Source organism: Eimeria acervulina, genomic scaffold, assembly GCF_000499425.1.
Source record: "Eimeria acervulina Houghton genomic scaffold, Eah_scaff242, whole genome shotgun sequence".
Taxonomy (NCBI): domain Eukaryota; phylum Apicomplexa; class Conoidasida; order Eucoccidiorida; family Eimeriidae; genus Eimeria; species Eimeria acervulina.
In genome coordinates, this window is record NW_013548360.1 from 1 (window position 1) to 24,232 (window position 24,232).

General features: G+C 49.7%; 3 protein-coding genes across 3 annotated transcripts; 2 read left to right on the forward strand and 1 right to left on the reverse strand.

The window, feature by feature from the left end:
* Positions 1 to 177: 177 nt before the first annotated feature.
* EAH_00027840 (hypothetical protein) lies at positions 178 to 7,425 on the forward strand (the record flags this gene model as incomplete). The annotated part of the gene is made up of 5 exons (XM_013392705.1): positions 178 to 1,727; positions 1,866 to 5,145; positions 5,294 to 6,559; positions 6,780 to 6,925; positions 7,182 to 7,425. The coding sequence occupies 5 exons, from the start codon at positions 178 to 180 to the stop codon at positions 7,423 to 7,425; spliced, it is 6,486 nt and encodes a 2,161-aa protein (XP_013248159.1).
* Positions 7,426 to 13,407: 5,982 nt separating this feature from the next.
* On the forward strand, positions 13,408 to 16,461 carry EAH_00027850 (hypothetical protein, conserved; the record flags this gene model as incomplete). The annotated part of the gene is made up of 1 exon (XM_013392706.1): positions 13,408 to 16,461. The coding sequence occupies one exon, from the start codon at positions 13,408 to 13,410 to the stop codon at positions 16,459 to 16,461; it is 3,054 nt and encodes a 1,017-aa protein (XP_013248160.1).
* Positions 16,462 to 18,131: 1,670 nt separating this feature from the next.
* EAH_00027860 (syntaxin family protein, putative) lies at positions 18,132 to 20,280 on the reverse strand (the record flags this gene model as incomplete). Its single annotated transcript, XM_013392707.1, has 5 exons — positions 18,132 to 18,611; positions 18,840 to 18,923; positions 19,137 to 19,323; positions 19,884 to 19,976; positions 20,237 to 20,280. The coding sequence occupies 5 exons, from the start codon at positions 20,278 to 20,280 to the stop codon at positions 18,132 to 18,134; spliced, it is 888 nt and encodes a 295-aa protein (XP_013248161.1).
* Positions 20,281 to 24,232: the final 3,952 nt, after the last annotated feature.

A 24,232-nucleotide genomic window follows, 5' to 3' on the forward strand; every position in this document is an offset into this window, starting at 1 on the left:
CCCCTCATTGTCGGCGCACTGAAGTCACTTATGGGCCATGCCGAAGGGGCTGCCGGCATTGCCGGCCTCATTAAGCTCATTCTCGTACTCCAGCACAGAGTAGCCACTCCTAATTTGCATCTAAACGTGCTGAACCCACATATTGACATATCGAGAAGCGACAAATATAGAGGTCTCATGTTTCCCAGCAAGTGTGTATCTCTCGATTCTCTCTTTGGCATTCGAGAGTCGGACCCGCTGTTGGGTGCAGTGAGCTCGTTTGGATTTGGCGGATCGAATGCACACGCCGTCGTCGAGGTAGGCCCGACTTTCAAGTCAACGTGGACGGACAACTGGGAGCAGACTACAGCGGGGCACGAAGAAGGGCACGCAAAAGTCATTTGGCTGTTCACCGGGCAGGGATCTCAGTACTTAGACATGGCATGTGCCTACTTCCACCACAGTGCAACATTCAGAGACATGCTTGCTGAATGCACTGCCTGCTTGAAGGAAATGCACTGGTTCCCAGATGATGGGCCACAAAGCATTGAAGATATGATATACGGCGCAGGGTCGCAACCAGACAGGAAAGCAATGGAGGAACTATTGAGCCAAACGCGGTACTCGCAAGTTGCCATTCTTGCGATAGAGCTCGGTTTGAGTAAGGTTCTTCTGGACCGCGGAATGAAACCGGACATTGTTATTGGTCACAGCCTGGGTGAGTACGCAGCAGCTACTGTTGCCGGTGTAATGGGATGGAGGGATGCGTTGTGCTTGGTTGCGAAGCGCGCTTCCTTGTTAGCAGCACAGCCAAACCAGAACGGGGTCATGGTGGCCTGCCGGCTGTCAGCTGCTGCAGTCCAGTCTGCCCTTTCCACCGACATGCAGCATTTAGGAGCAGTGGCTCTCGCAGGAGACAACGCCCCTCAAAGCGTCACAATTTCAGGCACCAAAGAAGACGTAGACGCATTGTTGGAGCATCTGGGAGTTTCGGAGATCTCCAGGCGCCTGCACGTGTCTCATGCCTTCCACTCTCCTCTGATGGCCGGCGCCGTCGCGGAAATGGAAGCCATTGCCTCCAAGGTAAACTTGCAGCCTGCGTCTATCACAATTGCTTCAACGGTGCGTGGACGCGTTCTGGATCCGTCGGAAACACAAGATCCGCACTATTGGGGAGAACAGCTTACACTGCCTGTGAGATTTAGAGAGGCTGTGGAGGCGGCCGTAGCAGCAGTCAATTCCGATCGAATCGTATTTTTGGAGGTCGGGCCACAGCGTACGCTAGTTTCGGAGATCTCCAGGCGCCTGCACGTGTCTCATGCCTTCCACTCTCCTCTGATGGCCGGCGCCGTCGCGGAAATGGAAGCCATTGCCTCCAAGGTAAACTTGCAGCCTGCGTCTATCACAATTGCTTCAACGGTGCGTGGACGCGTTCTGGATCCGTCGGAAACACAAGATCCGCACTATTGGGGAGAACAGCTTACACTGCCTGTGAGATTTAGAGAGGCTGTGGAGGCGGCCGTAGCAGCAGTCAATTCCGATCGAATCGTATTTTTGGAGGTCGGGCCACAGAGGACGCTTGTGAATCTTGCAAGCCAGATTCTGGGGAAGCGGCAGCTCAACTGGGTGAAGTATGTTGGACTGGCAGGACGTGACCGCACTTCAGAATCCAGGGATGCAGTTGAAACGTGTCTGAAAGAAATATCCGTTTCGGTGGGGCCTCGCCAGGCGTGCCTCTGGAACCACAAGTGAGCTCGCGGAACCCGCCGTCTCGTCGTTGGAGGCTCTAGAATGAATATTCAAAGTAGTATTAGCATGTTTGCACACATTGTGTACACAAAGGTAATGTGTGTTGCTGTGAGCTTGCTATACCCGTTTTCCTACAGGAGGTTCCCTTTCCCACTCGAAAGTACAGAGCGACAACGCGTCCAGGCAACCGCCGGTTCATCTGGATCGACAATGACTCAAGTTGTTCACGGTCAGCTATGGAAGGTGGTATGGAAAGAGGTGGCACTGCCTAATGCGCCATCAAAATCCCTCTCCGAACGTGCACAAAACTGGCTGTTTTGCGGAGTTCCCAAGGAGCACGTTTCTGCCTTCCGCAACATTCTCAAATCGTCAAGCATAGGCACCGCTGCAGTTGTGGAGGCTGGTTGCATACAAGCAGACGCACTGCTTCCGTGCTTACCTTCTGGGCGTCTAGACAGTATCATATTTGTTGGTGGCCTGTGGAAGTCCTCCACGTCCACAGCTTGCCTCGAAGAGCTACGGGTTACGCTCCTTGCTTACTCACGATCAGCACAAAACGACCCGAGATTCAGCCCTACCTTCTGTGTCGTTGCCAGTTGCAGTAATAGGTCTTTCGGCATTTCCACTCAGCTTCATCCCAGCAAGCATGGAACTGATTCTGATGTCAGGCAATCTGGGCTCCTAGGCATGTGCCGGACAAGTCGCCTGGAAGTTCAAAGACTTTGCAGGAGGCCGTTTCCGATGTTATACGTGAATGTTGAAGACGCGTCAGCTGTATGCCTCAGCAAGGCGTGGAGTTGGATTGACAGCCAGTGCAGTTTATTGGCAAGCAAGTCATCCGCGTTAGTTGAGGAAGACATCATCATCACGGGCAGTTGCCACATGGCTCCCCGCCTAGAGCAGGTTTCAACTTCTAATTCAAAAAACAGAGTCGTCGTTTCACCCAAAAAGTCCTATCTAGTTACTGGGGGTACTGGCGGACTCGGCCTGAGTGTCGCAGAGTGGCTTCTAGAAAAGGGCGCAGGATTGGTTGCTGTCTTGTCAAGAAGTGGCAGGCCAGCTGATGCTTTGCTGCAGTCGGCATCATGGAGGGCTGTTGAAGAGGGAATCAATGCGCATCGGGCTGCGGTCATGCTATGTGATGTGTCGGATGCTCAACGTGTCAAGGATACGCTATCCAAAATCAACGGAAGCATTCCCATTGGTGGAATATTCCACTGCGCTGGGTACGAGGGAGAGGCCAGTCTTCTTGATTCTAGCCTGCGGAGTATTGAATGCGTTTACGAGCCGAAAGCACATGGAGCATGGAATCTGCACCTTGCTTGCCAAGAATTAGATTTGGAACATAGCCTGGATATGTTCGTTCTCTTTTCCTCCATCTCCGCTCTACCTGGGAATGATGCTTTAGCTACATATGCTGCTGCCAACGCATATTTAGATTCGCTGGCATTCTGGCGGAGGTCACAAGGACTTCACGCCCAAAGCATTCAGTGGGGACCGTGGAATGATGTAGGCATGGTCACAAGGAACGAAAAGCTCGGAAGGGTATTCAAGTCCCGTGGGATCAATCCATTCATGCCTCAAGAAGGCATTAAAGCTATGGAGCTGGCCTTAGAAACTGGGGAACCATGTGTGTGCGCCTTGAATGTAAACTGGAAAAAATATTCCCAGGCATTTAGCCACACTATTCCACGAGCCCTAGCAGAAATAGAATTGGAAGCGCAAAATCCTCCCAAGAGCTCTAGGGAGGAAGGCCCATCAAGAGACTCCATAGAAGCAATAGTTCTTGAGGCTGCAAAATCGTTGGTTGACCAAGGCGGACGAATCACTTCAGAAACACGTCTGGATGAACTAGGCCTTGACTCCTTGGGCTCTGTCGAGCTTCGAAATCTCCTTCAGGAACGTCTCGCAATGAGTTTGCCAGCTTCGTTGCTTCTCGAATTTGCAACCCTAGGTGAGGTTGTTAATTACATTGCTGAAGACCTCTGTGGGGGACCTACATTGAGCTCCACAAGTCGAACAACAGCTCCCAGGCGTAATCTCTTAGGAGACTCGGAAGAGGGATTCGCGGTGATTGGCATGGGTTGCCGACTTCCGGGAAAAAGCAATTCGCCTGAGGAGTTTTGGAGTATGTTACTAGCTGGGACTGACTGTGTTGAAGATATCCCATGGCAACGATTCAATATACAGCCTCTTTTCGATCCCGAGCCTGATGAGAACAAATGCTACGTAAAGGAAGCAGCCCTGCTGGATAATGCTCATTTGTTTGACAATGAGTTCTTTAAGATGACCGAAAGTCAGGCGAGGAATATTGATCCTCAGCAGCGTGTCCTACTCGAAGTGGCTTATGAAACGTTAGTCGATGCGCAATATAAACGGGAAGAGGTGAAAGGCCAGGAAATAGGGGTATTTTGTACAACGTACACCAATGATTATCAACTGTCTAGTCTGACCAAAGGAGAAAACGGTATCCTTGCTATTGGAGAAGGAATGGATGGCGGTGTACCCCGCTTAGGTGAAGCATCCGGATATCCTGAGCCAGGTGGTATGATGTGCTTGATCCCCAACAGGATATCGTACTCCTTTGGCTTTATCGGACCCAGCGTTGGCGTTGATACCGCGTGTGCTTCAGGCCTAGTAGCCCTGGATACAGCGATTTCGAAGCTGAGACTGTGTGCATGCTCAAAAGCGTTCGTTGGTGCAGTTAGTTTGATCCTCGTTCCTTGCTTCTTCTTGGGTGGAAGCAAGACTCGACAATTCTCAAAATTTGGCAGGTGCCGCACATTTGACGCTGGAGCAGATGGTCTAGTACGTGGTGAAGGGGCTGCCGGAGTCTTGCTTGCGCCCTTATCCACTGCACGGTCAGAGTCAAAATTCGTGCACGCTATTGTGCGCGGCACGGCAATATCTCATTATGGGCAGGGTGCACGGTTAACAGCGCCAAATACTAGAGCTCTTGCTAGAGTTTTGAGCCTGGCGCTAAATGATAGTGGAGTTGACCAATCCATGGTGAGGTGCTACGAGGCGCATGGCACAGCTACAGTTCTCGGAGACATCATAGAAATGAATGCACTCAAGCAGGTGTTTGAAAACCGGTCAGACGAAGCCCCACTGATCGTCGGTACTGCACACAATAATATCGGGCACCTTGATTCGGCTGCAGCATTAGTTGCGTTTGTGAAAACCGTCCTCTCTCTCAAGCATCGATATGTGCCACCAAATATCCAGTTCAGCAAGATACATCCAGACATTGGGGCTTTCGACACACGGAAAATAGTTTACACCCGAGAGGGCCAAGCTATCCGTACCGCTGATAACCAAACAAGAATATTCGGTGCAAACCTTGCCTATGGTCTGGGTGGTACAGTGGTGGCCGCAATCACCGAAGAGGGTGACGACCCTGGAAAAGCACCGCAGGTGAGAAATTCCTTTGGCGCGTTTGCATTTACTGTGGCTGTTCACAAAGGCAATAAGTGCCTCCAATCACTGGATGCAGTCATAGGACTGCTAGGATTTCAGTTGGGCCTGAGCAGTGTTAAAAGATTCCCTATGTCAATGTTTGCAGGTGGCGCGTCATGTTTGGAAGCACAATTCCTTTCCCCTAGATTCTCAGAAATTTGTCTTCTTACTGGGAGCAGCAGCACAGCTGGCGCAAGACAGGAAACACACTCCTCGGGACGATGCAGCCTCCTTGATCAGCTGCATCTGCAACGATATGCTTAGCAAGCAGAACCTGGCATCGTTGAGCCCTTCCACGCCCCCTGACTTGGTTTCTGAGATCTTTTTAACCGGAGCTACGGGACTCACTGGCAGCCGCATTTTGTTAAGTCTACTGGAACAGCAAGTGGACGGCAGGAACGACGGCCGGAAGGGGTTCCCTCGCATTTACTGTCTGGTCCAAGCACGCGACCGCATGCACGCTATGTATAGAATTGTGGATGCTGTTGTAGGGAGAGGCAATCAGTGGAAGCAACGCTTCTTTGAGCAAGTCGTGCCAGTCGTCGGGGATTTGAGGGCGCAAAGGCTGGGCCTGTCTCAGAAGACATTTGATGAATTGGCGAATAAAGTCGAGGCAGTTTACCATGCTGGAAGGGTTGTAGATTTTGCACTGCCATATGAAGCAATACGTAAGGCAAACGTCCTGTCTCTTCTGCCTCTGGTCGAGTTGTGTACGACAGGCAAGGCCAAACACCTTCACGTGCTGTCAGACTTTGCGGCCCACATCCAGTACTTTGGAGCATTCGCTGGTGACCTCAACCAGCCAATATTGGAAGAATTATCTGTCCCGCAACCATTGATGGACAGGATGGAAAACCAAATGCCCGCAAGTGTCATGGGTTACCCGTGGGCACGCTGGGCTGTCGAAGAGGTACTTGCTAAGTGTCAGAGTTGGATGGGTAACCTGCATGCATCAGCAGGGGGCGACTTCCACGACATCAAAACCAAGTTCAGATTCACAATATACAGGCTGCCAAATTCTGCAGTATACTTCGATAATGGCAGAGTCGACTTCCTGAATCCATTTTTTACGATTACGATGGCTGCCTTGCAACAGGGTCTAATCCCTCCGGGAGTTTTACCTGTAGGGCCTCCCTTCCTAAGCACGCCCATTGATATTTCAGCAGACATCTTAGTTAAACTTTCAAGGCTCCCCCATCGTCCAACTGTCATGCACATTGTCAACCCGGTTGGGGTCCGACGGGAAGCGGTCAACCAAACTCTGCTTGCTCTAAAGATTCCATTCCGAGAGTCATGCGAAGATGAATTCCTCCGAGGAATCGAAAACAACCAAAATGGCTCAGCCGCTTACACGTTGCTTCCGGTTATGCGTGTAAGTCAATATGCATGGGAGAAGAGCACAGAATGAAGGGGACGCAGCCCTTTTATCCACAAGCACAATGAAGAACAATTAAGTGTCTACATCAAAAATTCGTAGGAGCTTGATCCTATGGCATCTGCTAGCGCCCCACCGGCCCGTTCAACAGGAGGCTCGCAAATTAAATTATTGCCTTGCGCAATGCAAATGTGACGTTGCTATACATGCGCTGCAGTTTTGGAGGCGTTACTGGTTCTCTGAAGACCTTGACAGGAGCGACGCCTTCCCACTTTCCACAGCAAATGTAGAGGCCTGTCTTCCCAACGCTTTGAACCAGTTCCCCCATCCTAGTGAAGTTTGGACGAGAATTCTTGCCTACTGGTAAGTTGGATGTGTGCCAGGTAAATAGATACCCTGTGCCGAGCGAACTCTGTTGCTCTGTTTAGACGTATTAGGCATTCGCGAAGCTCAGAAGGTTGCTATCGCGAAGGAACGCAGGCTTCTCAGGAGTTCAACGTGTAGCCGAGGCAAACGAGTTGACTTTTAAAAAGTTTTTTCCAGAGATATCCCGGCCCCAATAGACCATTTTTGATGATAGCTGAGGCTCCAGATATCTGTTTTGTGGCATTCTTCTCAGCTTGACGAACTACCACCTAATCAGGGACCCCTTCGACAGCATCTTGCCGATGGGATTCCTACAACGTGTTGGTTCCTCGCTTATTGCAACGAACTTGTTCGGACGTATGTCAACCGACACGCAGAATATGCTAAAATTGGCAGTGCGTGGTGAAGCCAACAAGGAGATAGAACAGGCGCTTGATTGGCACAGCAAGGAATTCGAGGCTACTCATTTTTTCAGTTTCCTTTCTGCCTTGCGATAGAACTTTCTACTGCAGCGATACCGCGTTATGCGTGGCGTTCGGTTGTCAGTTCTAACAACACTGACTCCACAGCTCTGCAGATGCTTCCAAACACATTCATACACCGAAATGCACGTTCTCCCTTATTGACTTGCCCTTCAGGAAGTGCATTCAACTTAATTTATAAAATAAGAGTGTATGCTAGAGCTGAGCTCATTCTCATATTACTCAACGAGCACAGTGGAATTGCATAGCTAATTCTACGGCGAAGAGACCACAGTTAATCAATGCTACCGTTCTACTTTCCGCCGCACGCTTTGCCTATGCCCAAGCGTTCTTTTCAATAGCGCAGTAGTTCAGACGCTTCCATATCCTGGAGAACGCATAAACCGTGATGAGTCAGTCTATGAAGGAAGAGCTGTCTCCTGCTCCATTCAGCAATGCCGAATGGGCGGGGGATGAAACTACTCGTCGCACCCATAGATCAAGGAGGGGAGAAAGGTGTATTGCTTGTTCCGGTCAGTTGTATTCCACTGCTTCGCACCAGGCCCGTCAAACCACCGTCGGAAAAAAATGTCGGCCGTTTTGTCGCAAGGTAAGGTTGAATGCAAGCGTTCGCTTCAGAGGTTCCTCCGGGCGCGAAGAAGTGCCATTTTTTCTTCATTGAGCCGCGCAGGAACAGTAGAAGTCGGAGTGAGACTTGAGTGCATATACATATATATATGTATATATATATGTATATCCATATGTATATATATATATATATATTGGCGTGTTCCGTGCAAAAATGCCTTTTGCGAACAGAACCTGTTCAAGCTTATGCAGATGTCTCGTACTAACGTGCCGACGTGCCGCCAGGCTGCTCTACACCGTTTATTATATATAAACACAGTTATAGAGCAAGTCCTGCGATGGCGTATGCATATGGTGAGAGTGAAACATTTCTTCTTTTTCTTGTCGAAGGACTTTCGAAGCAATATGACACTTGCACAATCCACTAAAGCAATGCGGCGGGCCGCCTTCCTGCATCACTGCTACGAAAGATTTTTCTTGCCATCTCCCTGTACCCGAAGTTCTCTACGAACACGCTTCGTAGCAGAACTTCTATTTTGTTTCCACGCGCATTGTAAGTGGTGGCAGAAAAAGCATTTTGAAGTGCCGAACTTTGTAGCCCAGTTCCGACTTGCTTACACGTATTCTGTAGCATAGTGTCCTTATTACTGAGTTTTGCAAAATCAAGTGATACCTTGAGACCCAGCACGAAAATGCTTAGTAGAAAATGCTTGGTAGGTTGCCTGACCTTATATGCCTGGTAAGCACTTCAACAGTGGAAGCATCGTCGTTATCTGGTTGTCCCCATGGAACGGAACTGCTCGCCAAGCTGGTGGTTCTTCTGCTCAGCAGAACTGACGTGACATTATGATCTAGTTGGAACAAGAAAACAAGGCATCGTAGAATACTGTTTGCAAACGCTTCCATGCAACCGGTGGAGTCGGAAGTAAATAGAAACGGATGACGTGGGTGATATCCTCATCCATCCAGGGAAAGACCTCTAGAACATAATGAAAATATGGTCCCTTTAAGCGTTCCGAACTTCTGCTTTGGCCTGCTCCATGGAACTCAAGCTGTACTCCCACTCCTTGGAAGCATGCCACCTCGCCAGTTTCCTGTTAGAGGTTTGCTCCCGTTCTGGTGTGGTAGGGCCCATGGTTTCCCTCTGACCCTCTCTGTGGATAGATTAATGCGCTAGTTATTAGTGGACTGTACAATTTCTGCCGTGCCAGTCTGGGATATCCAGGTCCACCGATTCTACTGCGTCTGTGAAGGTCTTGGGCCTTCACAGCCGAAGCCCTGTTGAAGGAGCTTAACGTAGGGAATGTATGCATTTTTCCGTGATTCCAGGAAGTGCATCTGGCCTGCAGTGGGGCTTCGTTACTAGTGTAGCATACTCTGCCCAAATTTTGCATGCACTTCGACTTATTAGACAGTATGCCGGCGAGTAGAAGTACAATAATAATTCTCAACAGGGTTAGTGCAGAGAGCAAAAGGGGGTTTGTGCTTGCATAAAGCTGCCCCGAAGCACTACTTGCAACGAGGTGCGTTTTAATGCCTGTCAGGGGGCATCCTATACTCCATCACCAGAACGTCTGGGGATGAGAGAGGAGACCAACTGGTTTGAAGAACCCTCACATGAAGGCTTTTCGTTCGGTTTCAGCTCACCAGAGTCCTGCGACAAAATTGCAGACTGTCTCAACAGCTAAAGACACTGATTCCATCCCCCCTTCCTTAGAGGGTAAATGAGCTGTTGGGAGAAATAAGATGCGCACTTTCATTGCACACAGACCAATTCGTTGACCCTAGAACGATGGTTAAACCCTTTGCCAGTGTGTGGCAAAGTGTAAAGGCTTTCATGTTCTTTTGGGCCTGGCCAAGCGTTCGAGCCCACTCCGAGTTGCGTGGGTTAAGTGCAAATTCCGATCGTTTTCGTCGCAATTCTGTGCCTTCCAGATATACTTTCTGCTGAGTCTGGAAGTCTACTGCGCAGTGTGGCACTGTAGCCAAGCTGTTGACCCGCCGGGGGTCAGCATGAGAATTATGATTATTACACTTCCTCCTTCAGGAGGATTGGGTCCAGCATACGAATGAGAAACTATTTTTTGATATTTTAAGGTTATTTTAAGAGTTATGCATTGAGTGCAGCGTGTATACATCGAATGTGCACATAACTAGGTGTACGTCGGACAGGTAAGTAGTGGCAGCTGAGAGCGCCGTTCACTAGACCAACACTTTGGGTGAGCGGCTCACCGTAGACCGCCAAAAGTTCCTGGCTGAATGCTCCACCGGAATATCGGCTTCCTCGTAGATATATGACGCACAGTTTTGCGCTTTACTTGAAGTCTTTGCATGGCGTGGGGTGGGGGAGAAGCATAGTGTGCATAGTCCATGGTGATATCGTATGGTACCAGGAGAAGTTCACGCTTCACCTGTTACCATAAGATATCACAATCTGTGGTGTAGCGAACCCGCCGTCCACCCGTCGTCCGTTGTTCAGCTTGGCAAGAACCGCACACGCATGCGTAGGTAGTCAGCAAGAGAAACGCAGCTGGGGGAGAATAAAAGAATCATCACACCCAAGTGCAGTTGGAGATCACAGCTGAGGCAATTGAACGTCCTGGTGGTTTTGCAGTTGCTGCTGCGTATCCTGTTTCCGTTGAGCATACGGCGCTTGGGCTTCTCTTGCCTTCTGTACAGGTCGCTGGAGAACCCACTGCGACGCCCGTCTGTTGAGGGCGTTTTTGAAATTCTGAAATCCTAGCCAAAACAAATATATGAGCAAGCCTTGCCCAACGTCTGCTCTGCATCAAAGTGCATAGGATGCAAGGGCTAGTCTGTCAAGCTCCAAGCGGGGTTGCCTATCCCCAAAATGAGAGCAGGAAAATGCTCCTGAGGAAATGTTTCGCATACGTGACCATCATAAACCCACTCGTATTGGCGGTCCCCCGGGTATTTAACGAAGTACTCCCGTTTTTGTGGCCTCTGTGAGCCGTTCCACGTGTGTCCAGTATCGCAGTAGCTAATTTCTTGTGTGTTTCTGCCGTTTTATGGGGACTTGAAGGAAACTTCGGTGACTCCCTGAACCATCCCACAGAACCGCAATTGGTGGTATGGTAATATTTCCAAATTGGGCTCAAGTATAAGATGTAAGTCAGCGCTTTTCCACAGCTTCTCAAAGCATGCGACTGGTGCTGCCAACGCTCCTGGAAATTCCGGCCGAACACAAGTACTCTGTCCTTAAGTATAACCATACGTTTCTCTTTGATTGGCCATAATTCATGATTGTTCTGTTGCTGCAGTTAGGCGAATGCACTGACGAACACAAGAAGCAAACAGAAGTACTCTGGATTGGGAGTGTGGGTGGGGAATGCAGTTTCGTCCCTGCAAATGGGATGCATTTGGGTCTGCAGAGGAGAGCTAGTCAGGACAAATTACGAATATACCTGGGACCCACAATGGATCAAGTACTTAGTCGATCCCGCGCATCGGAAACATTCGTTTCATAATGCTTTAGTTGAGGCTTCAAGCCGAGAAACATGCAACCGTTCGTATTCTCTTCCTTACCCTGCAAGGGAATGTGACCAGCCGCACTAGTTGGTGGATAAAACTTTGCCCTTTCGTTGCAGTTCATCTGTTCTGCCCGAATATCTCTTTATGATGCGGGGTGGGATGCGGGTGGCTGGGCAGTAGGAAGCATGCTGTGTGTTAATACATCTGAAAACTCGTTTTTCAACAGCGCTCACTTTTGCTGTCCCTCTGATGTTAACTGGATCGAATACCCCAAAACAGCCGTCCCCTTTACCGTCACGATGTATTGCATATATTTCGCCGTCGGCTGTCGGCAGCACCTCTGTGCTGCGTTGAAGCGTCATCTCTACTCTCTTTCAGTACCCCGAATATTATCCCACAGTAGTACTGGCTGTAGGCCGCATGCGCGCCCTCTTCAAAGTTCCTTACGGGGTGCCTAAGATTTTGCCGTGGTAAATTGGCCCAAGGCGAAAGCCCTGTATCATGGTAGTCTACCTTATTTCTGAGTAGTGTCCGTATTTTACTCAAGAGGTTTTACCCATCTTAAGATGCTAATTCCCTGTCCGTTGAAGTGTCATCCCAGATAGTGGGCCAATGAATAAATACAATATAGTGAGGAGGTTTCACTTTGTCACCGTAGCTTTACATATCAAACCTACTTCGCAGCCAGTTTCAAGCACCGCCAGCAATTAGTGACTATTAGCTCGAATAATGGCAGAGTTGAGTTGAGGCATAACTAGTGCAGTTGCCAGCTTTCCGTGCCTGACCACTTTAACACACACTTGGCCCTCCGCCGCGCGCCTGCTCGCAAGTGGAAGCCCAAACAATACCAACTTCGAATATTTTTCGACAATCTAAAACACAGGAGTGCGTTGTACCGACTAATTTCGCTTACGTGCCACGCTACCCCTCACTGACAGCCTCTGAAGCTAGCATGAATACTGATATCTGTGATCGTTTTGGAGAATGTGTGCAGCATTTGAAAGAGGCTCCGTGTCAACTTCCGCCTTAGCGCCTCCTTCTCACTCCACGGTAGCGCAATTGTGCCGTTTGTCTCAAAGTGTCTTTCTGAATATCTAAATGCTCATTCTAGTAGCATTGAACATCCAACTGTTCGGTTCAGTCGGTGTCCGCACCGCAGTTGAGGCCATAAATCCCTCAGCGGGAGTGAAGGGAGGCCTTATTGGTGGTGTTTTAAAAGAGTAAAAGAACAAAAAAAACAAAAAGAGGCATTTGCGCCAGCTAAAAAGGAACAGGAACAACTCATAGGGGGGCAGGTGGTGTTCTGGGTCGGCGTTGGGGGGGGTGGCAGCAGGGAGCCACTGAGCAGCAGCGCCGCTGCAGGCATGTCCTATCTTTTGTTATTAAATATTTTTTTATGTTTCTTTGGCCGCATGCACCTGGGGAAAAGACTCTTTTCGGGGCTTTTGCTGCCAAAGTTGCCGCGACAGCTCACCGTTGGCGCGTGGCACTCACTGTACGTCGTTGGCTCGCTGATACTTCATTCTTTCTTTGTTTGTTTTCTTTGCTTCAAATGCAGTAGCACCTTCTTCCCTGTTCCGCAACACACAAGTGCCTCTGCCGCCTGCTGCCGCCGGAGGTGCACACATAGGCTCAGGGATACGCTTGCAGCAAGGAAACAACAGCAGCAGTAGCAGCAGCTGCAGCGGTGGTGGTTCTCTTGCATGCAGGTCATCGCCATTCAGATCAGCTTATGGGGAGACCCGCTGCTGCGCGAGCTCCGGCTGACGTATGCGGAAGCCCGCAGGGGCCCCCAGCGAAGCAACCGCCGCTGCTGCTGCTGCTGCTGTTGCTGCTGCTGCTGTTGCTGCTGCATCCAGCACGCTGGAAGCATCCGACTCCCTCCTTTCTCAGGTGCCCTGCAGTGCCAATGCCCCTGAAGCTGCACAGACACCTGACATGGCCGAGGGAACGCTAAGGCCGCAGTGGGGCCCGACCGGAAAAGAAGAGTCCGCGTCAGTTCCTGCAGCAGCAGCAACAAAAGCAACCGCAACACAAGCAGCAGGAGCTTTCTTGACACTTAAGCAAGCAGGCACAACGCATGCGAGGGACTCTTCGGGGGGTCGTCCAGAAGGTTCGTTGCTTCCGCAGCAGCAATTACTGCAGCAGCTGGAGCAGCCGCAGCAGCAGCAGCAGCGGCAGCAGCAGCGGCGGCAGGTGCACCGCACGGACTTAACAGGTCTACGCTGTGGGGCCAGGGATGCGGGCTGCACCTGCAGCAAAATCAGACCCAGCAGCAGCAGCTTGCCTGCTGCTGCTGCTGCACCGCAGCACAAGAGGCCCCTTAGCAACTGCAACGGGCTACGGATGCGCTGCTGCCTCACCCGCAGCGAGTGGGGCAGAAGCAGCAGCAATATCAGCATCAACAAAGTCCGCAGCAGCAGTACTGCAAAGAATGGCACCACACACACTGATTCGGCCGCACCGCCGACGGGCGAAGCAGCAGCAGAAGCACCAGCAGCAGCAGCAGTTCCTGCTGCTGCACAAGTTCCTGTTAAAGCCACGTTGAGACCGCCACTGTCAGGAGCCGCCGGAAGCAGCAGCGGCGGCAGCAGCAGCAGTTGCAGCTGCTGCCTACACTGTTGCTGTCCTGCTGCTGCTGCCGCCATGCGGCCGGCGCTCCCTCACTTTTTTCAGCGGTCTGCGGCACCCCCTGCTGCTGCCAAGGAAGCAGCAGCAGCAGCAGCATCAGCAGCAGGAGCGTCTTCTGCAGCACCCCCGCTGCGTGGGACGGAGGCAGCACCAACAACAGCAGCGGCAGCAACAGCAGCAGCAGCAGACGCTGTGAAGACCCCTCACCGAAGCCGTCTTGTCCCTGTGGGGCCGAAGCCCAGCAGGGCATCTCGGCGGGCAGTTGCAGCGGCCGCAGCAACACCCGCAGCGGCAGAAGCAGCAGCACCACCATCTGCAGGAGCGGAGGCAGCAGAAGCCAAAGCAGCAAGAGCAGCAGCGGCAGCAGCACCAGCACCACCGGCAGGGAAGGAGGCAGCAGAAGCCGAAAGAGCAGCAGCAGCAGCAGCAGCAGCGCAGCAAGAGCAGGATAGCTGCCACCAAGCTGTAGGAGGCTGGCAGGTCCCTCTCAGTTTGCCTGTGCCTCTTTCGTTGGCTCCTGCGTCCTATGCTTGTCGCGTGATGGCAGCAGCTTCTGCTGCAGTTGGTGCTACGGCTGCCGCTGCAGCGGCTGCTGCAGCAGCATCGCCGCACTCCGCAGCAGCAGCCGCAGCAGCAGCAGAAGAGGATCTTCGGCTGAAACGACTTCATGTGGAAGATGCTGTGCTGCTGCTGCAGGTTGCCTTTGACCTGCAGAGACACTCCGTGCTGCTGCCAACGCTGCATGTGGTGGGGGATGACGGGGCCCCTGCAGGGTTGCAGCCCTGTGGAGCGCTCCTCTGCAGCAGCCGCAGCAGCAGCAGCAGCGGTAACAACAGCAGCAGCAGCGGCAAGCATGACAGCAGCGGCAGCTGCGGAAATCCAACGGGATCGGCTTCTGCTGCTTCTGCTGCTGCTGCTGTTGCAGAGCATGAAGACGCACCGCAGGGGTCTGGGGCCCCTGCTTGTAGCAGCCTTGGGTGCAACAGCAACACGGAGGTGCTGCTGCCACATTTGCCAGTCATTACTCCGGAAGAGCTGCAGCAGCTGCATGCAGCAGCAATTCGGCTCTATGGAGAGGGCATGGTTCCTTCTTTCTGGCAGCAGCAGCTTTTTCTTAATCAGCAGCGGGTTGGCCAGAACTATGCGCTGCAGCAAGCGCTGTATCGGTTGCTGCAGCAGCAAGAGCTGCCGCAGCAGCAACACTGCCAACACCAGCAGCTGTGGCAGCTGGAACAGCAGTGGCACCAGCAGCAGTGGCAGCTGCATCAGTGGCAGCTGCACCAGTACTGGCAGCAGCAGCAGCAGCAGCAGCAGCAGTACCCGCATTACTTCCGCAACTCAAACAGGCAAAACGCACGGTGGGCCAACATGAGGCCTGCCGGAAGGCAGCAGAAGCAGCAGCAGCAACAACAGCAGCAGCACCCGCAGAAGCAGCAGCAGCAGAAGCAGCAGCAGCCGAAGCATCCTTCCCGCACATCCCGGCAACACCACCGTCGTTTTGCAGCAAATTCTTGTCCACCTGCTACAAGAGCAGCATCAGGTACAGCAGCAGCAGCTGCTGCTGCTGCTCCTGCTGCAGGAGAAGCTGACAACTCCGTTCCCTCAGAGGCTGCACCTGCTGCTGCTGCAGAGCGTGCTGCTGCTGCAGCACCCCGTGGGGCTGTTGCTAGCAACAGACGCCAAGCAGGCACCAGACGCCCTCGCCGCTCTGGAGCAGTTGTTGTTGCTGGCAGTGCTTGCAGCGGATCAGCAGCAGCAACGGCAGCAGAAGCAGCCAGGCAGCGTGCTGCTGAAGTATCTGCTCGCCACAAGGCCTTTCGCGGCCTTTGTGCTGCTTTGGGGTTTATGGCTGGCGCCTTGCTGCAAGAGAACGAGAGCAGCAACAACGCAGAGGCAGTTGCAGTAGCAGCAGGACCAGCAGCAGCAGATACCAGTCCTCGAAGTGCGGGGACCCGCTCCAGCAGCAGCAGCAGCAGCAGCAGCTCCTGCAGCAGTAGCAACGGCAGCAGCAGCAGCGGCAGCAGCAACAAACTCGCTGCTGCTAGGAACCCAAAAGGAGGCCTGGAGGTCTCTACGCTGCCCGCAGCAAAGCTTGTAGCTTCGAAAGAAAGCAGCAGCAGCAGTAGCAGCAGCAGCAGCAACCGCAAAGGCAACAATACCAACAGCAACAGGAGCAGCAGCGGTGTGGTGGAGTTACCCTGCGCTGCTGCTAAGCCCAGGAGGAATATATCAGAGGCTGATAGAAGCTGCAGCCGCGAAAGTCTGAGGGGCCCCCAAGGGGGGCCCCCCGGCATCAACAGCCCCGAGGGTCCCTCATGGGTTTCAGAGGGTCTCGCAGCAGCAGAAGGCTCTGCCCCCTAGCGAACGAAGTGCTACTGGCTGCTGCAGCTGCTGTAGCGCCTGCTGCTGGAGCTGCTGCTGGAGCTGCTGTTGCTGCTGTTCCTCGGGTATGCGCTGTCTTCACTGGGGCCCCCCGCAGGGCCCCACAGAATGTGGAAGCACCGCAACAGCGGCCAGCAGGGCCCCCTGGGGACCCCAAAGAGAGGGGGCCCCCAGAGGTGCGGCATCCTTGCTGCCTTAAGGGTTCTGCACAGGGCCTGACGAATAAACTTTTGTATGGGGGGCCCCCAAAGGGCCCCTGTAGCTCCTAGGCCTCCAAGGGAGCCCCCTCAAAGGCCTCCTTGGCAGGGGCCCCCCAACAAGGGCCCCTAGGGGGGGCCTCACCCACCGATACGGGCTGTGCTGTGGCACTCAAGACCCCAGGGGGCCCCCGTCCCCGAAGGGGGCCCCTCCTGAAGAGGAGGGGGCCCCCCGTTGGGTGCTTACGCATGCCCTCTAGTGCAAGGGAAGCCTAAAAGAGAGGCTCCGACCTGTAGTTTTTGTTTGATATCTGAAGCGCAATTGCTACCCTCTTCCGCTACCCTCAGCAGCAGCAGCAGCAACAGCACTGGCAGTACCAACAGAAACAGCGATAGCCGCATTAGCAGAGCAGCAGCAGGAATAACAGCGGCAGCAGCATCCGAAAGTGCTGCAGCAGCAGCAGTGTCCTTGTGCAGCAGCAGCAGGCGCACCCATTCAAGTGGCAGCAGCAACAGCAGCAGCACAGCAGCAGAAGCTCCAAAAAACAAATTCTAAGTTATAGATTCAAGAGCAGCAGTTGGGGAAGAGGCGCAAAGAGCCTCACAAAACCAAAAGGGGCCTCCCACTAGCCCCCAGCTAGCTGTGTTGCTAGCTGTCTAGCTAGCTGTCTAGCTAGATGGCTAGCTCGTTGCTATCTGTCTACGTACATAGTGTCTGTATAGCTATCTGATAGCTGCCTATCTAGCTGCTACCTTTCTAGCTAGCGGATAGCTGCCTACCCAGCTGTTATATGTTAGCGGCTGGTTGTTTAGCGGCTAGCTAGCTGATCGCTAGCCAGCTTCTTGCTGGCTAGCTGCTCGCTGGCTAGTTGATTGCTAACTAGCTGCTTGCTAGCTAGCTCGACGGTTAGCTGCTTGCTGGCTAGCTGTTTGCTAGCTAGCTGTTCGCTGGCTAGCTGTTTGCTAGCTAGCTGTTTGCCTGCTTTGCAGCTAGCCGTGCGCTTGGAACTCAGGAGACGACGAGCAGCACGAAGAGAGCAACAGCAATACAAAATAACCAAACAATCGCCCACAGCTGCCGCGTGTCTGCAGCAGCAGCGCAGCAAACAAACACAGAAAATCTGCTTCTACAGCGTTAACCAGCCCTCGCTAGCTATAAGACCCTACCCTACCGCTAGCCATAAGACCCTACAGCTAGCCATGAACAACAACAGCTAGCCGCGACTAACAACAGCTACCTACGATACCAAAAACGAGCTGCAGCCCAGCGCTCAGCACTTCATGCAGAAGCCACAACAGCCTCAGCAACTGCGCCAGCAACAGCGCCAACAGCAGCAGCAACAGCGCCAGCAGCAGCAGCGCCAGCAGCAGCAGAGCCAGCAGCAGCAGCACAAGCGGAGTGCGGCATACCAGAGCTGCGGACGACCCTAGCTAAGCGCCGCATCAGGAAGTTCATTTCGGTAGCTGCAAAACAAACAGAAGATATGCTGCTGCTGCTGCTGCTGTGTCTTGCTGCATCAGCTGCCTACGCAACCGCTCAGCAGTAACAGCATCAGCACCACTAACAGCAGCAGAACCGCCAGCGGCAGCAGCAAAAGCAGCAGCACTATCACCAGCAGCAACGGCAGCAGCACCGCCACAAGCAGCAGCGGCAGCAGCACCATTAGCAGCATCAGCAGCAGCAACAGCAACAGCAGCACTACCACCAGGTGCACTACCCCCAGCAGCAGCTCCAGGAAAAAGAACAACAGCAACAACAGCAACAGCAGCAGCGGCAGCAGATCTACCTTGTCTCTCAACAGTATCATCTAAGTCCGTAAGCATTCGTTGCTGTGTCGCCAACTCTTGATTTATTGTCAAAGCTGTTTCGTGCAGCCGCGAAGCAGCAGTTGCCAGCTCTTCCAGCTGCTCGTCCTGCTGCTGCACCAACGTCTGCACGCATCACCAGCAGCAGCAGCATCAGAAGCAGCAGCAGCAGTAGTAGCAGAAGCAGCGATAGATAAGCAACGCAGCAACAAACCACTGCAAAACCAATCCCTAAACCCCAAACCCTCAGCCTTTACCCTCTAGATGCAGGCTGCTGCAGCAGCAGGCTCTTCTGCTGCCAACACCTACTGCTGCTGCTGTTGATGCTACTGTTGCTGCTGCTGCTGCTGTTACCTGCTGCTTCTGTTCGGCTTCTTCGAAGAAGTCCCCGTGGGGTGTGGGGCCCTCATTCAGCCACAGCTGAGAGGCCCCTGCCGCCTGACAACCACAAACCCTAAACCCTAAACCCTAAACCCTAGATCCTACAGTTCCTCCAGCGAAGCTAGCTGCAGAGCTGCAGGGTTTAGGGTTTGAGGAGGGGTTTAAACCCTCTGCGGCTAAGGTTTCGGTGTTAATGCATGAGGGTTTACGATTGGGTGTGCACTTAGAAGAGCGCTAGGGTTTAGGGTTTAGGGTTTAGGGTTAGGAGACCTTAACGTCTGCGCGTAGGGCGTCGAGTTGCTGCTGCTGCTGCCGCACGAATTGTCTCCTTCTCTCCACTTCATCTGCATGCAGCCCCAAACGCTGCTGGTGTTTGGCTGCAACAGCAACTGCCTTTTCTAAGGCGCGCAAATCCTCTGCCAGTGCCTCCGCTGAAGCATCAATAGTGCTCTTTAAACTGCAACCAGCAGCAGCAGCAGCAGCAGCAACAGCAGCAACAGCAGCAGCACAACAGCAGAAGCAACAGCAGCAGTTTGTCGGTATATCTGCGTGTTAAAAGAATTATGTTTCAAAGGGTGTAAATGCATCTAGAGATAAATATTTAAACCCCTCTATATGAATAGAGACACTTGAAAGAATATGTCTGCATGCATGCAAATGCAGTTCACAATTTGCCGCCTTCCACCCCTCTGCGAATTTCAAACGACTCTATGCCTATATATACATATATATATGTATATATATATATATATATGAATGTCAAACGACTCTATGCTTACATATATATATATATATATATATGTATATATATATATATATATATAAATGTACATATATATACATATATAAATATATATTTATTGATTTATATACATGTAAATATGCATATATATATGCATATATATGTATCTACACACATATATATTTGTATATATGTACGTCTGAAGCATGCAGTCAGACACACGCAGCGGTGTACATACACCCCAGGTCTCTCTGGTGTATATACACTTGGTTTACCTGCTGCACTTGGCAGGGTGGCCGCGGGTTTGCAGCTGCTGCTTCCATTCGTGCTGCAGCTGCTGCAGCTGCGCGAAGTTCGCCTGCACCTCGCTGCAGCACAACAGCAGCAGCAGCAGCAGCGGCAAGAGCAGATATGCGTTTCAGCTGTTTGCGCAGCTCCCCAGACCCTGCTATTAAGATTCCTTTCTACTCTTTTCATTCACCATAAACCTGAAGACTATGAAGCGGCCAAAGTCAGCTGCTGCCGCAGCAGCAGCAGCACTTCCTGCAGCATCAGCAGCAGCCGCAACAGCAGCAGCAGCGACAGCAGCAGCCGCGGCATTTGCTGAAGCAGCCGTGAGGTAACCTACTCGCGAGCCGCATAGAAAGGGTCCCCCAGGCCGTTCTCCAGCATCTTCAATGCAACAACAGCAGCAGCAGCACTGACTCTCTCCTGTTGCTGCTTTTACTTTGCTTCGATCGCTGCTGGTGTTGCTGCTGCTGCAGAAGCGTCGCTCTTGGTCGCACCTGTGCTGCTGCTACTGCTGCTGCCGCTAGTGTTGTTCGTGCTGCAGCATCCGTGTAAGCCAGGCGCTCGTCCTCGTGTGGCTACCAGCAGCAGCAGCAGCAGCAGCTGCTGCTGCTGCTGCTGCTGAGTGTTGCAGCTGTAGGTGGGCCTTAAGGCCTTATCGGCTACACCCGAGATGTTTTCTCATTAAAACGAACAAAGAGAGTTGTATTGAGCAGCTAGCTGGTGGCTTTGCCCCTTGAAGCCAATCCCTTGCAGCTGCTGCTGCTGTTGCTGCTGCTGCTGCTGCTGTTGCCGCTGCTGCTGGAGGGCGTAGCAGGGGGTCGAAGGCTCCCCATAAAAAGTCAGACTCAAATAATATATTTGTTATTCTATTTCAACAATAGAAACATAAAAGACATGCAAATAAATATGCATGCAGCCCCAGACCGCTGCCGACTGCGAGCAGCCAGACAGCTGCCAGCAGTATTTTTGTATCGCATTGCGTATGATTTCTTATTATTTATTTATTTAACTTGATCCAATTAAATAAATAAATTATTAAATTAATTTATTCACGGTTTATTTTCTGGTTTCTGCTTTGAAAGAATTTCAAAAGACAGCGGCAGTTTCTTCCTTAGCTCTCAGCCACAGTTTATTTTTGTATATTTATATTATGAAGTTTTTAACTTGTTTTAAAGAAGTAATAAATTAAATTCTTTTTTGTATATTTTATTTTAATGTTATTTATTTGTTTTGCAGAAACAAAAAGTTAGGCCTTTCTTGTAAATTTTTATTCTAAAAGTAATTTACTTGTCTTCGAGAAATAATAAACTAAATATTTTTTGTATGTTTTTATCTTGAAGTTTTTAATTTGTTTTGATGTCCATCGACTCCGCATGCAAATTGTCTTTCTTTGCAAAGCAACAGGAACAGCAGCAAATATTTCTGTGTTTGTCTGTTCTTCATTAATACACAAAACAAGAAGAATACATACCGCTACATAATAATATAACAAAGAAGAAAAAAAATAAACTTTATAACCGCACACTATTATGTTATTTTACTATATAATAATAATATTAAAAAAGGAAGAAGACTAATAGCTGTATCCAGCCGCTGCTCTGTCTATCAGTGCGACATAGAGAAGGGCTTTATTGTTCATAGACACTGCAATAAAAGTATTTTTAAGTTTCACTCAGAACTAGCAGCAACAGCTGTCCCTCCTTAAGGTTTGCTGCTGCTGCTGCAGCAGCAACAGCAGCTGCAGCAGCCTTTCTTGTTTGTCTTTGGTGTTTTTCTGCTAAGTAGCAGCCTAATTACGTGCAAGACACAGAAAGCCCGAAGAAGAAATAATATTACTCTGCAGTACATATATATATATATATATATATATTCAAATAAATATACAACTGTTGTTTGTTTCCTTGCTGTGGCTGCTACCACACCTTAACGATAAGGCGGATTGTCTCTCTTTATCTTTGTCTCTACCCCTGTCTCTGTTTTTATTTTTCTGTCTCTGTCTCTTTCTGTCTCTGTCTGCATTTGTCTGTCTATCTTTTTTTCTGTCTCTGTTTCCCTGTCTTTGCTTTCATTTATCATGCAATCTCTGTCTCTCTCTGTCTCTATATATAACTGCAGAAGGTGTGTCTCTTGTTTTCTCTGTCTCCTTTTTCGTTTAGTCTTTCTTTGCCTCCTCACGATAACCAACACAATTCATTAAACCCAAAGTCTCTGTCTCTGCCTCGCCCCGCTGCTTGCTCTTTTGCTGCTGCTGCTGCAGCAGCAGCAGCAAAGGAAACTGCAGCAGCAAGTGCTGCAGCTCACAGGCGCTGCCCGCTACTACTGCTGCTGCCGTTGTGGCAGCAACTGCAGCAGCAGCAGCAACTGCAGCAGCAGCAGCGAGCGCAGCAGCAGCACGTGCAGCAGCAGCAGCAAATGAAGCGTTTATATAATGCCTATTTTGTTTGCTACATCAAGAGCATCATACTCAGGGCTCAGACGGACGTACGCCTTCTTCTTCCCATCCATCCTAAACAAATACAAAAAACAAACATATAAATAAATAAATATATATATATAACTATATATATATTATATACACGGTATGTCGTAGTGAGATAATATAAAGTTTGCATGCAATAATTTGTTGAATGTACGACTGGTATATCGTAATATGCACTTCTATACGCATGTCTATTAACTGTTTACTTTTCTATTTATTTATCTATTTATCTACCTATGAATAGTTATATATATATATATATATAAACTATATATATATGTAGGAACGTGTATACAGTAGTACTACACATACAATGGCGCATATTATATACCCCTATAGACCAAATGAATGTATATATATATATATATATATGTATATGTAGATATATATATATATATATATGTATATGCATACATCTATATATATATATATATGTATATGCATACATCTATATATATATATATATATGTATATATATACTCTGCATAATGTACATGATAGAATATCTCATAAGTGTGGAGAGAGGAGACAAAAGAGAGACAACACGAAACGCATGCATGCAAAGAATAAAACATTTTTGAGTTTGTTCGAAGGCCGACTGACAAAGAGAAATATATTTAAATCCTCTTCGTTAATAAACCTTCATCTCTTCTACCCCTCATCTATACACCCGCCCGAGTAAAGAAGAAGACAGGCAGAAAAAAAATAGAAAGGGATATATGCATGCAAATTTATCTCTTTGTCGTCTTGTTCTCTATAATGTGATATATATATATATATACACTATATAACGCATATATATATACATATACATATATATGATACATATGTATATATATATGTATATTATATATATATGTATATATTACATATATATGCAGTGTATGTATTATATATAAATGTTTTGTTCCTTCATTTGTATTATTATATCTATCTTTTTGTTTAAGTTGCTTCTTCATATTAATTATGTTGTTATATATAATTTTATTTGTTTTATTCTATTAGATTTATTTTCTTTTAATTTTATATTTCTTTCTTTGTTCTATGGCGAAGTCTATTGTGTTTAATTTCTTCATTAAATATCTCCTCTGCATATAATAATATATTTAAATATACTTAAACCTTTATGATTATTTGTCTGCGATAGTGTTTGACGAACAACACTAACTTTATTATTATTTATTATATTTTATTTTATTTATTTAATTTGTCTGTCTGCTTACCGAATAAGAGTATTGACTTTCTGTGCTTCTACTCCGTATGTTTGTTTAATTGCATCTTTAATATTTCTTTTTGTTGCTCGAGGATTGCACAGAAAAACAATTGTGTTAGTCTCTTCAATCTTCTTCATTGCACTCTCTGTTGTTACGGGGTGCTGCAGCACATGATATTTATCTATTCTTTGTAATGCAGGAACCGGGTTTGCTGTCCATAGACGAGACAGACGAGGGGCGCGAGGGCTCCTTGGCTTCTTTAATGTCCGGGGCCTAAGCAGCAGCAGCAGCAGCAGCACAAGCGAAAGAAAATGAACCCAGAAGCACAAACAGAGAGAAAATGTACACGTAGTAGCAGCAAAACAAACCCCGCAACAGCAAATATACAGCAGCGCAGCAGGTGCTGCAGCACCAGCAGCAGCTGCTGCTGGTGATACTGCAGCAGCAGCAGCAGCAGCTGGTAATCTTACCTGTAGAAACGAACATTGTAGCGCGCCTTCACTGATGCTGTTCTGCTCGTCTTCTTCAGGCCCTTGCTCGTTGCTTCTGCCTTCTTTACCTTCTTTTCCACAGCAGCTTTGCTGCTCTTTGTTGCTGCAGCAGCAAACAACGCAACAGCAAAACCAAACAGTAACTAATG